Below are 16,821 nucleotides of genomic sequence, written 5' to 3'. Positions count from 1 at the left end.
CTCAGACATGTCCAGCAGTTGGCAGTGTTCAAGATTTGGCAGATCTTTGGGATATTATATCAGCAAAACAGACTTGCGTTTTGAATGGATTTAGTGCATTAAAAATAACTAATGGCTAACCCAGTGGTTCCAAAGACATTCCAGAAGGACCAAGTGGATGCAGGCTTTCTTTGCAAACACTGACTCCACCAGGCAAATTCTCCATTCTTCATTATATGGCCTTTTAATTAAAATGACATACACTAATTTTTTGTTATTGATGGCCATATTTGAAAACCGGAGAGGCTGAATGAATTTATTTATCCATTCACTCCCTGAATTTCACAGGCTAGATGCCTAGGCCTCTCCAAAAACTGGAAAAAGTAAGAAATATTTGATATGAAAGAGAGAACACCTGATACACACACACACACAGTATGCAGTTGATTGCCGATGAGGAACTCACTAATCCCTTCATTGACAGTCTGCATCGACTACCTCAGTGAACAGCAGCATCACCAATTGGCTATGATGCTAAGGGAAGCAGCTAACAGTATGATCAGCCATTCCTCAAAAGTTTCTTTACATTTAGACAGGTAAAAATGGTCAACATTTACCTTTGAAGGTGCCGTCTCAGTACTACCAGACATTATATACCTGGTTAGTATGTGACTGTGTTTGTATTCTAAATCAGTACTGAACCAATTAAATTCATTTTTGCCCAAGTGAAACAATGAACCTCACAACTTCTAAAAGTAGAGCAAAGACTGAACTTCCCCTTTAACCATGTGACAGTTTACAGACAGAAGCAGTCAGTTATTGATCCAGTGACCTCCTGATTTGAGAGCAACTTGCATTACTCACTGATGTTCATGTTTTAAATTCTATTTCATCTATCTTGTCTAATGAAATCAAAGTGTCTGACAAAGACTGACTCTTAATCTGAAAGGTCATCATATGCCATTTTCTCTAATTTGAGGCAGACTCAAATGTTTTACATGCTGACGTCAAACAACACAAAGAAAGTACCATGATTGTATATCAGTTTAACAATGTGCAGATGGCAAAGCATGTTGTTGAGAAACTATATATTAAATGCGCTGAACTAATGCCTCTATGTCAGTGTCATCCCAGTGTGATCAAGTCTCAAATGCATTAAGGAACTGCTTACAGTGCAACATCTGCAATTGTGCTTCTTTTTTTTCCACCTAAAATTAGGTTCAATTAACTTGAATAAATTCATTTATTTGCATCAACCAATTGTGGCTAGCATGTTGTTCACATGGTTATTTCAGTACATTTCCAGTAGTGATCATTATGAATGCAGTCATACATTGAAAGTATGGATATTCAAAGTATAAGTGTACTGTGTACGTCCTTGTATGAGCTAATACAGTGCATCCAGAAAGTATTTACAGTGCTTCACTTTTTCAACATTTTGTTATGAGCCTTATTCCAAAATAGAGTAAATTCCCTTTTTCCCCTCAAAACTCTACACGCAATACCCCATAATGACAACATAAAAAAGTTAGCTAAAAAAAATCACATATACATCAATATTCACACCCTTTGCTCAATATTTTGTTGATGCAACTTTGGCAGCAATTACAGCCTCATATCTCGTTGAATATGATGCCACAACCTGCCACTGAAAAACATCCCCACAGTATGATGCTGCTACAACCATACTTCACTGTAGGGATGGTGCCTGGTTTCCTCCAAATATGAGGTCTGGCATTCATGCCAAAGAGTTCAATCTTTGTCTTGCCAGACCAGAGAATTTTGTTTCTCGTGGTCTGACAGTCCTCCCGGTGCCTTTTGGCAAACTCCAGGCAGGTTACCTTTTACCTTCACCATGTACCGTTTACTAAGGAGTGTCTTCCGTCTGGCCACTCTATCATACAGGCCTGATTGGTGGATTGCTGCAGAGATGGGTGGCCATCTGGAAGGTTCTCCTCTCTCCACAGAGGAAAGCTCTGAAAGTGTGACCATCATGTTCTTGGTCACCTCCCTGACTTAGCCCCTCTCCCCCAGGCAGCCAGCTCTAAAACAAGTCCTGGTGGATCTGAACTTCTTCCATTTATGGATGATGGAGGCCACTGTGCTCACTGGGACCTTCAAAGCAGCAGAAATGTTTCTGTATGCTTCCCCAGATTTGTGCCTTGAGACAATCGTGTCTCGGAGGTCTACAGACAATTCCTTTGACTTCATGCTTGGTTTGTCAAACCTAATCATGTTGATGAGTAACAGTTTAGTGATGATGAGCCCCTGGATACCAACAGTTATGACACTAAAACTTTTTAAAGTATGTATGTGTGTGTAAGAGAGAGAAAGAGAGGATGTGTAAAATTATTAAAATTATGTTTATTGTTGTGTTACATAACAACACTTGTGCTGCCCCCCCCCCCCCCCCCCCAGGAAATTCTAGCAAAGGATGGGTGGATATTTGAAAAAAAAAAATCAGTCGAGATAAAGGAACATTTTATGCAGAGTTGTCATAAATCCTGAAACCTGGAGAATCACAGTATCGAAATGTGATAAGAAAAAAAGTTGCTCTTATTTGCATCTACCTCATCCACAGTTGTACTCGTTGATATTCATCCAGTAGTTTTACTGTCCTGAAAAAGGTTGTGTACATACAGGAATACTTCCTACTTTGCACCACAAAGAACACGCAACAGAATATAATGATCTTCATTATCTTCCTGCCACTGACTGCACGCTGTTTCAGCTCATCCTCCCCTCGTGAAACACGTTCTGCCTGATTGATTGGTGTGCATCCACTGAGTTCATGCAGCACAAAGCATTGGGAAACACCATTCACATCGCCTTTACAGAAAGTAGGACTTTTTACCACTTTGAATTTCCAACCAAAAAAATCATCACGTGCATGTGTGTGTGTGTGTGTGTGTGTGTGTGGGGGGGGGGGGGGGGGGGGGCAACTGTGACAATGTGTGCCCATTGAGGAGCGCGTGAGTGACAGAGGGGTTCATCCCTAGCGCCTGCCTTTCTAAGCACCGCTGTGGGCAGGACCATCTCCGCTGACAGTGGATGGCACGTTGTGGCAGGGGGCTCAGAGATTAAGGGGCTTTTAGCTGCGACTGAGAGTGGCTCTTTTTCTGTGTGACAGAGAGAGGTGACAGGCCGTCAGCACACAGGGGACAGGCGGACAGCCAGCCAGAGACATCTGCATTCATTCAGGATAGTGGCTTATCCGTGCACAAAGAACACGCCCTCTTGAAACGCCCTCCACGCACACAGTTGCGCTCTGTCTTGCACATGCAACAGTGTGCACCGTCACACAAACCCGATAATGCAGCCAGTCTGAGTCGAACCTTTCCCAAAGCCAATGGGAAAGTCAAGGTGGCAAAGGCATCAAGCGCCAGAAAACTTTGCACAAGTTTTATATATCATTTGAGGTTATTTGTTTGAATCTTGCCAAATTTGAAGAAGGGTCTTTAAGGGCCTCTAACATTCTTGAAATGTGTCAGAACTACTACCTAACTGTACGTCTAGACCAGGAACACCTCGGGTTCCCCCTGGAAGAGTTTGAGGATTTGGCTGAGGATAGGGAAGTGCGGATTGAGCTCCTTTGTCTACTGCTACCATGACCACACTCAGATAAGTAGCAGAAAATAAATGAATGAATGTTTTGTTTGTGAGCTCCATATCCCTTACCTTTTAAGTATTCGAGGGTTGTATTAATTCTATCATTGCAGGTTTGCCCCACCCCTGGGGCCCTGTGAGCAGCATCAAAATATCCCCAATTCTACACAGATCCTGTTCTTTTGAGATCTGCACCATGCTACGGTTTTTATTAAAGATGGAGACTGTGTTAAATGAGTTTGCAAAATGTCAGCATGATTAGGTATGTCAGTTGGACTGGGGCACTGGGAGTGTGGATGGGTGGGGGGAGGGGTCCTACATGGGTCACAGTTGCATTGAAAATGGCAAAAAATGTCATCTTTGATCCTAAAAGTTGCATTTTTGATGACCTCCCTGCCCCAAACTTGGGTATACGATGTACGTATATGGACTGAGCCTTCATTTGGGTCAGACATGATTCAAACACCAAGGTACAAATTTCCATGTTTATTATGTGACTGGTGTATTTCTAAGCATTTGGTGGTGTGTATTTATCTGTGTTCCTTCATAGAACATAGAGTTGATTTTTTTTTTTTAAATCATCGTCATCTCTAAAAGTGTTAGCTGGCCTCCTGCTTCTGTTCCTAGGCTGTCCAAACCTGTTCTCCATCCATCCTTCTATTCTCTCATCCTCTCAGGACCAGGATCTTCAGGAAAGACAGACAGAGTCAGACAAGACCCCACACCTAATCCTCTACTCCCATTCACCATTGCCGCTAATCTTCCCCACCTCCCCACCACCACCAAAACTATCGCCTCCACCTTCACCTCCACCACTCACTCAAGAGGTGCACAAAAGACCTGTCCCGCCCCGCTCAGCATCCCACCCCTTCTTGCACCCCTAACCTGCTCCACCCATCATTTCTACAGCAGGAGGCACCCAGCTTTCTAAACCAAGGGCCCATAATCCCATGGGGCTGTGAGTTTGGGTGAGCCCAAAAGCTTATTGAGTGCTGGATAACTCTCTCCCGGACTCTAACTCTGTCTTATTGTTGCTTTTGCGATGAAGAGGACGGACACAAATGGAGTTTGAATTTCAATGTGCCTAACGACTCAGAGAGAGAGACAGACGAATATGGTGGCCATCCAGGCGTTAAGAGTATTTCCAAGGAAGCCAGGAAAAAATACATGCAAATTGCAAGTGCAGATCACCTCATCCTCAGCATATGGTGTGGAAGACTGCAGTAACATCTTGTATATGGTCTTCTTTCTTCTTTCTCTGTTTTTCATGTTTATATTTTTAAAGGGAAGTAGTGAAATATATCCTGGGACACTAAACACAGTTTCTTTCATGTACAGCTGACTTTGTATAGCTTTTCATGAAATGGGTGTACGGTTTTAGCAGGCTTGGTTTCATTGTTTTTATCTTCCACTGACAAAATGTGGAGTGAAATTTACTTCAAAAATACCATTGTTTTCTGAACTATAAGGTACACTCGAGTATTCAGTACTTTAACGTTTCCCATAATCCCCCTGGAGGCCCCCTGTGTTTCCCCGAATGCACTGCAGCACCAGCAGAGTTCCAGCGTCTCACAGCACATGTAAACAATGGCTAGCGAGGATGTAGATGGTGTTGGTCCAGCAAGTACATGGGCGATTATGATGATAACACCAGGTGTAGCACCTGTGATGGACTTCTGCTGTGCCCCGATGTTGTCTTATTGTCCATACTTTACAACATTTATTAACAATGTGCCCTGAAATCTGCTGAAACTAACCTCTCGCATGAGACACGGACCATGAAATTCACAAGTGTGAAACAACAAATTAGTCACATCTGTCCAAAAAATGCGTCATGAAGAGAGAAAATGTATATAAGTTGCACCCGACTATAAATCATACTCATTCTTGAAACATGGTGCTACTATTTCATGCAGCCAGATCCAAAATGAATTGAATTTAGACATTCTTTTTCTGTAATGTAAACATGCATTAGCGAGCAAAAGCGAACAGCCTAATGCATGTTATTGTATGAGGCACAACACTTGCGTAAACTGCTTCTTGTTGCAGTAGAACAGGCGAACATGGGTGAAGTAAAACTAGTATGTGATTAAACTTTTGAAAATATTTTTGAAGATATTTTATAACCTTACTTTAATAGCTTTGCTTAGCTGACCCGCCATTGCGTTCTTGTCATCTCACACAGTCCACCCAAGTGTTGTGCCAAGTAATAAGGAAGTTATTTAGTCTAGAGGGTGGCATTTCCGTTTGAGTGCAAGAGTTCTTAAATTCACTTGTTCTCTAAGACAAAGAATGTCTCTATGGGTCAGATCTTCTTCATCAGCTTTGTCTTCGTGATTTGGCTTCTGACCTTACCTTATTCAGTGTCTAAGAGCAACTTGTCACACATGTGGATGCTGCCATCTCATGGACATAGATGATAACGCATGATTTTTTCATATAGAACTTGCTTCACAGGACTGCCCAAAATAGTAAAAAACAAACAAACAAACAAAACATTGACTTCTCATCTGGAAATTATAGTACTTGGATAACTAAACTGAACAATAATTGCACCCACTCTACATTTACATGGCTAGACTTCAGGATCATTTACACACCATCTGGGTGGGAGACCTGCAGACACTGATGCAAGTAATAATTTGTATGGAATGTGGGAGTTAGTTTGTGACCAGATTCACAAAGTTCATAATGTGCTTTGGACACTGGAGTTGCCAATCTCAACAAGAGACGGTGTTTCTTTTCTGAGGGCACTCTGGGCATTTTAATCCACTCCTGTCAGACTTCCTGTAGAGCAGATAGCTCAGTGGGTAAGAAGGTGGACTATCAATGTCAAATTTGGGTTTGCTTCCCAGCCACACTATGTCTTTGTGTCCTTGGACAAGACACTTCTTCTGCATTGTTACAATCCGCTCAGTTGTAAATGGATTCCAGTCTTGGTTGGATAAGTAACATATATTGGACTGGCATCCCGTCCAGGGGGCGCTATAGCCTCTCATCTATTTCACACAACAGAATCCAGGGATAAGCACTGGCACCACTGGGACTCAGCGTCTATGTCGGGCTTCTGTTGGACACGGTGTTAAATCAGCTCAAATATAATTTATGCCAAAGTTGATTTAACTCAATTTTCAGTGGAACAAACTACATTCATGTACCAGATGGAGTTCATTTGACACTACAAACTTTACTGTGTACTCCTGTCTGTGTGTCTCAACAATCTGGAGAAGGAAACGTCTGGAATACGTGCATGATCTAAACTGGGGTGTCAGTGGAAAAGCCATGATTTAAAAATATTAAAAGCATTCCATGTTTTTGTTGTTGTTATTTGTGTTGTTATTTAAGTTATTTCAACTTAACTAAGGTTATTTCAACTTACCTTGAGAAGTCTTGTGGCATTAACTCAATCGAAAGTTGAAATAACTAAGTTGAAATAACAAAATAAATCTATGCAAACTGTTACATTAATTTTTTCCATCGAGACAGCATTTCCTTTTTTAGAATGTGTAAGCAGGTGCTTTTAATTTGACAAACAAAGACGTGGCAGAAGACATTAAAAGCACTACACATTTCACTCATGGTACCAACATAACACTTAAGTTACTCATGGTAACAGCAACATAACACTTACCTAAACTGATTAAACCAATTGAACTACAAAAACATGATAAAGTAATAACGCTAACAACACTGTTAAGCTAACATGAACCACAACAACATTTTAAACCTGAAAATCCTGAACTCCCATAGTGCATTGCAGCACAATATCTATTGCTTACTAGTTAGCTAAAGTTTCTATTTTCTCCAAAAATATTTTGGTTATCAACTTTGTTTTTGCATCTTTCATCCTTAACCCAAAATATATAAGAATACCAAATGGCAAATGTCATCTCTCCCTGGGTTTTGTGTGATTGAAGCCATACACATGCACGCATACATGCGCACAGAGGCCACTTGGCTGTTATAATGTAGATACATACGAATACATACACACAGTCTCAATGAAGCTGTTTCATCACTATTTTTTTTCTCATGGCAAGGATTTTTTTACAAGCACAAGCAAAGAATTTTGAGTATGAGGTTGTTTCACATGAAAGCCAAAGTATTTATTTGTAAAACATAGATAACTGATTTTAAACAATATGGTGTCTTCAACCCAATGCCGTACAACCAGTGAAAGAGCTGCCTCAACTCAAACACATGCACAGTAGGATCTGCTGACCATACGTGACTGTCTCAGCCTTACAGACCTTTCGCTGGTGCCTCTCTACCTTTTATTTACAGAAGCTATCTTTCCCATAAGTCACCATTCCTGTATTCATAAAGCATCGCACGCCCTATAAGTCACTCCACCGCTTTATGAATAAAGCCCCCAAATTTATGGTGATGGTGCAGAGGAGCAGTGGCCTCCCAGGTGACAAACTCCTCCCCTCCCTACCCCCACCAGTCTGTCACCACTGGCCTGTCCCGCTCAGGGCCCTTCATCAAATGCTCCAGATGGGAGCGCTACTTTATCGCTCCCCGGTTGGTGACATCACTGCGCCATGGTGCTCAGAATTGATGATGAAAGCAAACATATCTATCTTAACTCACATTTACCAAATCAATTTTATTTTTACGCCCACTCCGCGGACTTATTGGCGTATTGATGGTCTGCAAGTGGAAGGGCTGGGGCATTGGGGGGGGGGGGGGGGGTGAGAGATGGTAAACGGGCGGGCGTGGGAGAAGCGGGGTTAGGGTCAGGAGGGCTTAATGGCATTTACCATATTTAATGCAAAGGGATGTCATCACTGAATATCCATTCTGAATAATGTGGCATTTCATCATAAATTCTTTATAACTTATTTACTTAATGGAAAGAGTTATGGCTCGCTGTCGAGATGGCAATTAAACATTGTGATACACTGCTGCCTCACCACAATCCCATCCTTCCCCTCACCCGCCGCTCCCCCCCCCACCCCCCTTCCCATACCACATACACACACGCTCCATATTATTATTCAAACTCTCTATAAATTACTATTGGATTAAAATTCATTAAACCTCTTTTTTTCCCCTGGAAAAAGAATAACCGAGAGCAAAAATATATAAATCTCCTTACAAAAGATACTTTTTATGACTATTTTCTGTTGTGAAAATGGTGAAAAGCGTTTTTCCTCACATCTCTATAAGCAGTTTTTATATATTGCGTCTCACCCGGCACTTGATAATGAAGTTGTTTCCTCGAGAAAAGTCCAAAGTGAAAGAAAGAAATTTATTGTGGTTTGGTGTGAGCCAAAACCACTGAGTCGAAGCTGTTGTTGCATTGCTCTGTGATGTAAGCCCAAAAAGCAACCGGCCAAATCCAGAACTATTTATATTAGCCAAGGGTTGGTATTTAACCAACAGTCACTATTAAAGTGCAGCATTAAAATGAACTTTAGGGTCAGGGAAACTCTGGAAAGATAAAGAAAGCTGTGTTGTAGTGATAAACCAAACTTTTCAGTGCATGGTCAATGATCCTTAGCTTAGCTGCGTCCAACAAAAGCACAAAGAACAACGGCTAAATCCTCACATCCAAATTAGAGAGCCCAAATAAGGCTGATTCTGTCAGCCCCTTCCTCCCGCATCATAAAACCCAACTAGCCCAACCCAGACAGACATAGTGTCTAACCTTTGGCCTTGTCCTGTGACCCTGCCTTCAATCCCCTCCCCCTCCCTTTAATTTGTTTGTGTAGGCCAACCAATATATGATTTTCCAATGGCCGCAGAGGGTCTGTAACCATGATGAAGATGGGATTTATAGCTTTTTCTTTTTAATTGAGTTAAGAGGACAATTCCAGTTCCTTCTCTTTCAGTGGCATTGAGCTAACATGACATCACTGGAGAACAAATGGCAACAACAGCCTTGTGGTCACTGGGCTGAATGTGAACATGATGACATGGGAGGAAATAAAAAGACTGATGTAAATGTGGCAGTTAATTTGGGATGCTCTGTTACACACACAGAACAAATCCTATACCCTAGTTGTCATTGGCAGCCTGTGTTCTGGCATATGGATTAAACATTCATTTTGTCATCTGTCAAGCAGAAAGTCTTCAACTCTACTGTGCAAACCAAGAGTTCTGTTTCAGCCTCAGAATGTGCATACATACTCATTATTCTTACCTCACAGCTTTGTGTGGGGTCTCGGAGACAAGGTCCATAATCTCCCACATAGGGTCCAAAGCGCTCACCAATGTCTACCTTCCTGCGAGACCAGATACCCATGCCACTACCTGGAACTGTTGACTCTCGCAGTTCAAAGTCCAGTGGAATTGCCAGCTCTTCTTGGGGTGCAAAGAAGCTTGGGTGCTGGAACAAGAAGGCCTCTTGAGGTGAAGCTTCGTCATCGGAGAGCGGAGGAGATGCTGGGTCCTCTGCCATGACTGATGAGGGTGTAGGATCACCGTCGGAGCCACACACATCATCCAAGATGTCAGGCGGGTACAGCACAAACTCATCATCCCCATCGCCTGTGAAAATGAAGAAACATACTACTTGTGAGGACATGTAATGGGGCGGCATAGCAAAGTAATTGTGCACTTTGTGATAAAAGCATTTGGCACACATATTCTAAATTAACTAATGTTTATTTTCAGATATGGAGACATCCTGGAGCTGAACTCTAAAGAGCCACAGGGGTCAATAAAGAATTACACAGGGGTCAAAATTTAAAAATGTTCTAAGTGTATTGAAAGGTATACCATATTATTCATCTGATCATAAAGATTCCAAAATGATATAGTTTGTACAAATTATGACTGAATGTTATGGGGTAAAAACAACAACAAAAAAATGGTGACTAAGGTTAATTTCAGGTGTATAGTGGTCAAAAGTTAAAGTTACTTCAATTTTGGTAAAAAAAAAAAAAAGTGATGCAGATTATTGGTTGAGATAACAGGATTAATAAATGGAATAGTTTTGACTGTGTTGAATGTTTGGTCTCCAAAGTAAAGGTCAAACAATGTTGATGTTTAGTGGATTGACATGTGATATATGTTACCCTGTAACATGACAATTAAGCATGACACATGGTGCAAACTATTTCTTTTTAAAATGGTATTACTCAGCCAATAATATGCATCATTTTATTTTCACAAAATTGGAGCAACTTTAACTTTTGACCCCTGTACAAACTGAAATTACCCTTTGTCACCATTTTTCTTGTTTTTAACCCCATAACTCCATAACATTCAGTCATAATTTGTCCAAACTATATCTTTTTGGAATCTTTATAATCAGACAAATAATGTGGTATACCTCTCAATACAACTGGAACATTTTTAAATTTTGACCCCTGTGTAATTCTTTACTGACCCCTGTAGCTCATTAGAGGTCAGCTTAAGCAATTTAGAGTATGTGTGCCAAATTCTATGATTTTATCACAAAATGCACTATTGTTATGGGAATTTTAGCTAAGCTGCACCACCAATGGCCATTTAAATCCGTGTTTGTTTGCTAGCATTAGAAAGATGCTTTCGCTCGTAGAGTTTGTTGTTTGTTTGGTCTAGACCAGGGACCAAAATGTCACATTGATGCATTTTTCCTGGATCAGTTTGCTTTCAGAAATAAAAACTTATAAGTGAGCACACTGTACCCTCATTGGCCAGTTGTGCTGTATTCATGTTTTGTGGTTTATGGTATTGCAGCAGCGTTGGAAGTCTGATGCTATAGCCTTTTTTTGTGGATGTGATACTTTCCTACAGAGCAGTGAAACTCTTCTCTGTCAGTACTTCTCTGAACGCTTAACATTTCTCTACATATTTTTATTGGATTTCAAAAGTTGCCAAGAATTGTTTAAAAAAATCTGTCATCCCTTACCAAAAAATAGTACTGATAAGTATATAAAAAGTAAACTAGAAGTATACTTGAAACATACTTGCATATACTACTTTTTGGTAAGGGATTCTACAGCTCATTCTGCAGTTTGTTCTCACCACAAATGAACTGTACTATGGTTCTCAGGGAGCCAGACTGAGTCCCACCTTCACAAGCAGACAGACCCATAGATATGAAAACAAGACTAGAGATGGCATCAAGCTCGTTTCCACATGTTCTTGTGAATTGCCTTGACGTTTTGTGGTGAAAATTAATTACTTTAAATGTACTCCACTGACCACCTCTTTCAGTAATTCCACTATAGGTAACCAATTTTGAAACAGTGTTGTTCACTGAAACTAAATATTTATCACTATGATCAGGTTTCAGTTGCTTCCGTAATTACCCAGGCAATTTCTGTGGCATTCAGTAGTTAGGTAGTAGAGATGATGTCAGACTGGATGTCCCTTTACCTAAACTTTTTGTAGTGTAAGCAGGAAGTAGTTTGCTTTGTTTACACTGTGTAACTCCATTTAATAGGTTTAACAAGATGGAAGCCAAAACCACTTATTACTGACTGGTTCAGCCTATGGTGACGTCCATAGTCCATGTTTTTGGTCCACAACAGATTTTGAAGGCATGTTCACGTTTCCCCCAAACAATGTGAAGAAAAGAGCCATGGTATGATTGAAAGAAGCTAGACAAGGTAGGTGGGAAAGCACCCTGAATTTCACAGCTGAGGTAAAACATCTTGGTCATTGTTATCCTTCATTTGTTTTCACCATAATGTACTCTGCGACCCTCACTGACTGATCCAGGATAAGCCTGGCACATTTAAATTCTCATCATTTCAGAACTTACACTTGACCTTAAAAACATTTTTGGAGATTACAACAATGATCCAGCAGTAACTCAGAGTGTTTGCCATTTCTTTGAGTTGATGCCAGGGATTATAAGCAGGGTCCACTCAACATTGTACTGCCTCTGGCCTTTTTTCAGTTTCCTTTTCCTGAGCAACTTGTGCACTGTACTGTGTGAAAATAGAGGGAAGCATGCTGGGTTAATTGTGAATAGAGTGAACGTTTGTTTGAAATGTGACCCCTGAACCCACTCTGGGCTTCTTCAGAGCAGTGCACGTGGCTGGTGGCGTCTACTGTCGGGATGGAATATTTCACAGTGTTAGCTTAGAGTGCATTTGAATCAAGGCATGTAGTTTTATAAAGGTATAGAAATTTGGAAAGGAAGATTAGTTCATTGTAAAAGCAGATAAACACACGCACACACACAGAAAAGTTATAACTTTTATAAGTTGTAACTTTTCTTCATCCAATATTTCTCTATGTTGGACTCCTTACCATCCATTATTTGTATTGTATATATATATATATATATATATATATATATACACACACACACACACACACACAGAAGGTTGGGTAGGATTACTTTGAAAGAATACATGTGGATTACATGTATGTATGTACATACATTTGGATTACTTGTAATCTGATTACTTTTGGATTACATTTCAAAGTAATCCTACCCAACCTTGTATATATATATATATATATATATATATATATATATATATATATATATATATATATATATATATATATATATATATATATATCAAACACACTGGACCAGCTCTACACGCTCCATCGGGTGCTCGAGGGTTCATGGGAGTTCGCCCAACCCGTCCACATGTGTTTTGTGGATCTGGAGAAGGCGTTCGACCGTGTCCCTCGGGGCACCCTGTGGGGAGTGCTCCGGGAGTACGGGGTCCGGGGTCCTTTGCTAAGGGCTATCCGGTCCCTGTACAACCGCAGCAGGAGCTTGGCTCACATTGCTGGTAGTAAGTCAAACCTGTTTCCAGTGCACGTTGGCCTCCGCCAGGGCTGCCCTTTGTCATCGGTTCTGTTCATTATTTTTATGGACAGAATTTCTAGGCGCAGCCAGGGTGTAGAGGGGGTCTGGTTTGGGAACCACAGAATCTCATCTCTGCTGTTTGCGGACGATGTGGTTCTGTTGGCTTCATCAAATCAGGACCTTCAGCGTGCACTGAGACAGTTTGCAGCCGAGTGTGAAGCGTCTGGGATAAAAATCAGCACCTCCAAATCCGAGGCCATGGTTCTTGACCGGAAAAAGGTGCTTTGCCCTCTTCAGGTCGGTGGAGTGTCCTTGCTTCAAGTGGAGGAGTTTAAGTATCTCGGGGTCTTGTTCACGAGTGAGGGACAGATGGAGCGTGAGATCAATAGACGGATCGGTGCAGCATCTGCAGTGATGTGGTCGCTGTATCGGACCGTCGTGGTGAAGAGAGAGCTGAGTAGGGAGGCAATGCTCTCGATTTACCGATCGATCTATGTTCCGATCCTCACCTATGGTTATGAGATTTGGCTCATGACCGAAAGAAGGAGATCGCGAGTACAAGCGGCCGAGATGAGTTTCCTCCGCAGGGTGGCTGGGCGCTTTCTTAGAGATAGGGTCCGGAGCTCGGTCACTCGGGAGGAGCTCGGAGGCGAGCCGCTGCTCCTCCACGTCGAAAGGAGTGAGTTGGGGTGGCTCAGGCATCTTTTCCGGATGCCCCCTGGACACCTCACTGGAGAGGTGTTCTGGGCACGTCCCATTGGGAGGAGGCCCCGGGGAAGACCCAGGACACGCTGGAGAGACTACATCTCTCGGCTGGCTTGGGAACACCTTGGGGTTCCCCCGGAGGAGCTGGGGGAGGTGTGTGTGGATTGGGAGGTTTGGGCGGCTTTGCTTGAGCTGCTGCCCCCGTGACCCGACTCTGGATAAAGCGGAAGAAAATGGATGGATGGATGGTTGATATCAAAGTAAAAAAAAAAAACCCAAACTGTTTTTCAGTTGGACTACTACGACATATCTGCTCCATTGAATACAGTCATGGTCAGAATTACCAGCACCCTTTTATTTCAAGTACACATTTTTAAATATGTTCAGAAATAAATGCTAATAAACCAATTTTATATAATGATTTTTTTAAATTCCAAAATTACTGAACAGAAACAACAAGACAAAACGCTTTTATAAAATGAAATTAAAAATATCAATTAAAAAAATGTATGCTGGACACAGTTACTGGCACGCTTTGATGAATTTACAGCAAATTAATACGTTCACACCAGGTTTTGTGTGGGTTCCCTCCGGGTGCTCCGGCTTCCTCCCACATCCAAAGACATGCAGGTTTAAGTGGTTTGGAAACTCTAAATTGTCTGTAGGTGTGCGTGCGGGTGTGAATGTGTTTGTTTGTCTATATGCAGCCCTGTGACAGACTGGCGTCCTGTCCTGGGTGTACCCCGCCTTGCGCTCTATGACTGCTGGGATAGGCTCCAGCCTCTGCGACCCTTAATTGGACTAAGCAGTTGAAGATGCGTGTGAGTGTGTGTTTGTGTTGGACTTCATTTACATTAATCATTAAGAAATACAAAAAAAAATGTACAGCACAGGATGGTAAAAATGTCTGGAGGAGGCAATTCTCAAAAACGTGTCTGTGCAAGAAAGAGACTAGTGAGGGAAGCCATTAAGACACCAGTGACAACTCTGGAATTACAAGTCTCTGTGGTTGTGAGTGGAGAAACTATGAGTACACTGTTTTCCATTTGTATCACCAGTCACAGGTAGTGGGCCTCAGAAGTATTTTCATACAAGAAAACAAATCAAATCTCCATGTGCATTCTGGCAAACTGCAGCTGAAATGTCAAGTTTTCTTTGTTAAGAAAGTCCTTCCATTTGCCACTCCAACATGAAGCTGTGACTAGTAATGCAACAGTCAAAGGCTACACCATTCATGGCTTCTCCACTCACAACCACAGAAGCCTCTATAACTCCTCCAGATTTGTCATGGTGTCTTAATGGCTTCTGTGACCAGATGACTTATTTTTGTGGTAGGGATGGCAGTGGGATTCGAACACCAGACTGCTCGCACTCAAGACCAAGACTCTACCAGGTCAGCGAAAGGGGATTTCCCTGCTTTTTGTTTTTACCTCGTCCCAAAATAAAAATCATGGGGAAATATGTAGCAATGTGAAGTCTGGATTGAAAAAAAAAGATGTTCCTGCTAGCTTGGCTAACGGGGAATTTCCCCTTTGGCTGACCTGGTAGTCTTGGTCTTGAGTGCGAGCAATCTGGTGTTCGAATCCCACCGCCTCTTTCATGTGGTCCTCCCAAGGGACTGTCAGCTCCACTAAGAAGACCTGCTTGGAAGAAGCAGATGTCAGCACCACGTCTGGTCTCAAGGAGGTTGATGTAATGAAGTCTGGGAACTTGAGCTGCCTGCCCAAGTCAACTCCCTCATAATTTTACACATTTTTATGAGTTTTATATATTAGTATAAGTTTTATATAAACTGTTGTTTTTCTTTTCAGCTGCACCCATTTTGTTTGGCACGGATCCGCACTGGGATTTGGCACAACTTTTACGCTGGAAGCCCATCCTGACGCAACTCCAGTTTTACCTGGAGAAACACACACAACCCCTGGTCTTCTGAAGGGGTCTCCCATCCAACTACTAGCCAGTAGTCTTTCTGCTTAGTTTCTAAGATCTGACAGGATCAGGCCGACCACGTGGGCTCAGGAACACCAGAAATTCATTGTCAGTTAACACAGTTTTTTGCTACATTTACAAGTGCAAGTTAAAACTCTACCATGCAAAGCAAAAGCCATACATCAAGAAAATCTAGAAACGTTGCTGCCTTCTCTGGGCCCGAGCTCATTTGAAATCGACAGACACAAAGTGGAAAAGTTCGCTGTGGTGTGATAAGTCCACATTTCAAATTGTTTTTGGAAATCATGGACGTCGTGTTCTCCGGACAAAAGAGGAAAAGACCATCCAGATTGTTACCAGCGCTAAGTTCAAAAGCCAGCATCTGTGATGGTATGGCAGTGTGTTAGTGCCCATGGCATGGGCAACTTACACATCTGTGATGTCACCATCAATGCCGAAAGGTACATCCAGGTTTTGGAGCAACACGTGCTGCCATCCAAGCAACATCTTTATCAAGGATGTCCCTGCTTATTTCAGCAAGACAATGCCAAGCCACATTCTGCACGTGTTACAACAGTGTGACTACGTAGTAAAAGAGTGCGGGGACTAGACTGGTCTGCCTGCAGTCCAGACTTGTTACCCATTGAAAATGTGTGGCACATTATGAAGCACAAAATATGACAACGGAGACCCCAGAGTGTTGAAGTCGTACATCAAGCAAAAATGGGAAAGAATTACACCGATAAAGCTTCAACAGTTAGTGTCCTCATTTCCCAAATGCTTATTGAGTGTTTTTAGAAGGAAAGGTGATGTAACACAGTGGTAAACATACCACTGTCCCAGCTTTTTGGAAAAGTGTTGCAGCCATCCATTTCAAAATGAGCAAATAT

At 41.9% G+C, this 16,821-nt stretch overlaps 1 protein-coding gene across 1 annotated transcript in view; it reads right to left on the bottom strand.

Moving 5' to 3' along the window:
• mecom (MDS1 and EVI1 complex locus) overlaps positions 1 to 16,821 on the bottom strand; it is a 523,157-nt gene that overhangs the window by 273,340 nt on the left and 232,996 nt on the right. Inside the window, 1 exon segment of the mRNA XM_034168129.1 lies at positions 9,734 to 10,080. Within this exon segment, the coding sequence (XP_034024020.1) occupies positions 9,734 to 10,080 (347 nt within the window).

This window comes from Thalassophryne amazonica, chromosome 4 (genome assembly GCF_902500255.1).
Source record: "Thalassophryne amazonica chromosome 4, fThaAma1.1, whole genome shotgun sequence".
Taxonomy (NCBI): domain Eukaryota; kingdom Metazoa; phylum Chordata; class Actinopteri; order Batrachoidiformes; family Batrachoididae; genus Thalassophryne; species Thalassophryne amazonica.
Note: the sequence above shows the minus strand (reverse complement) of the source record. Positions and strands in the feature narration are given on the sequence as shown.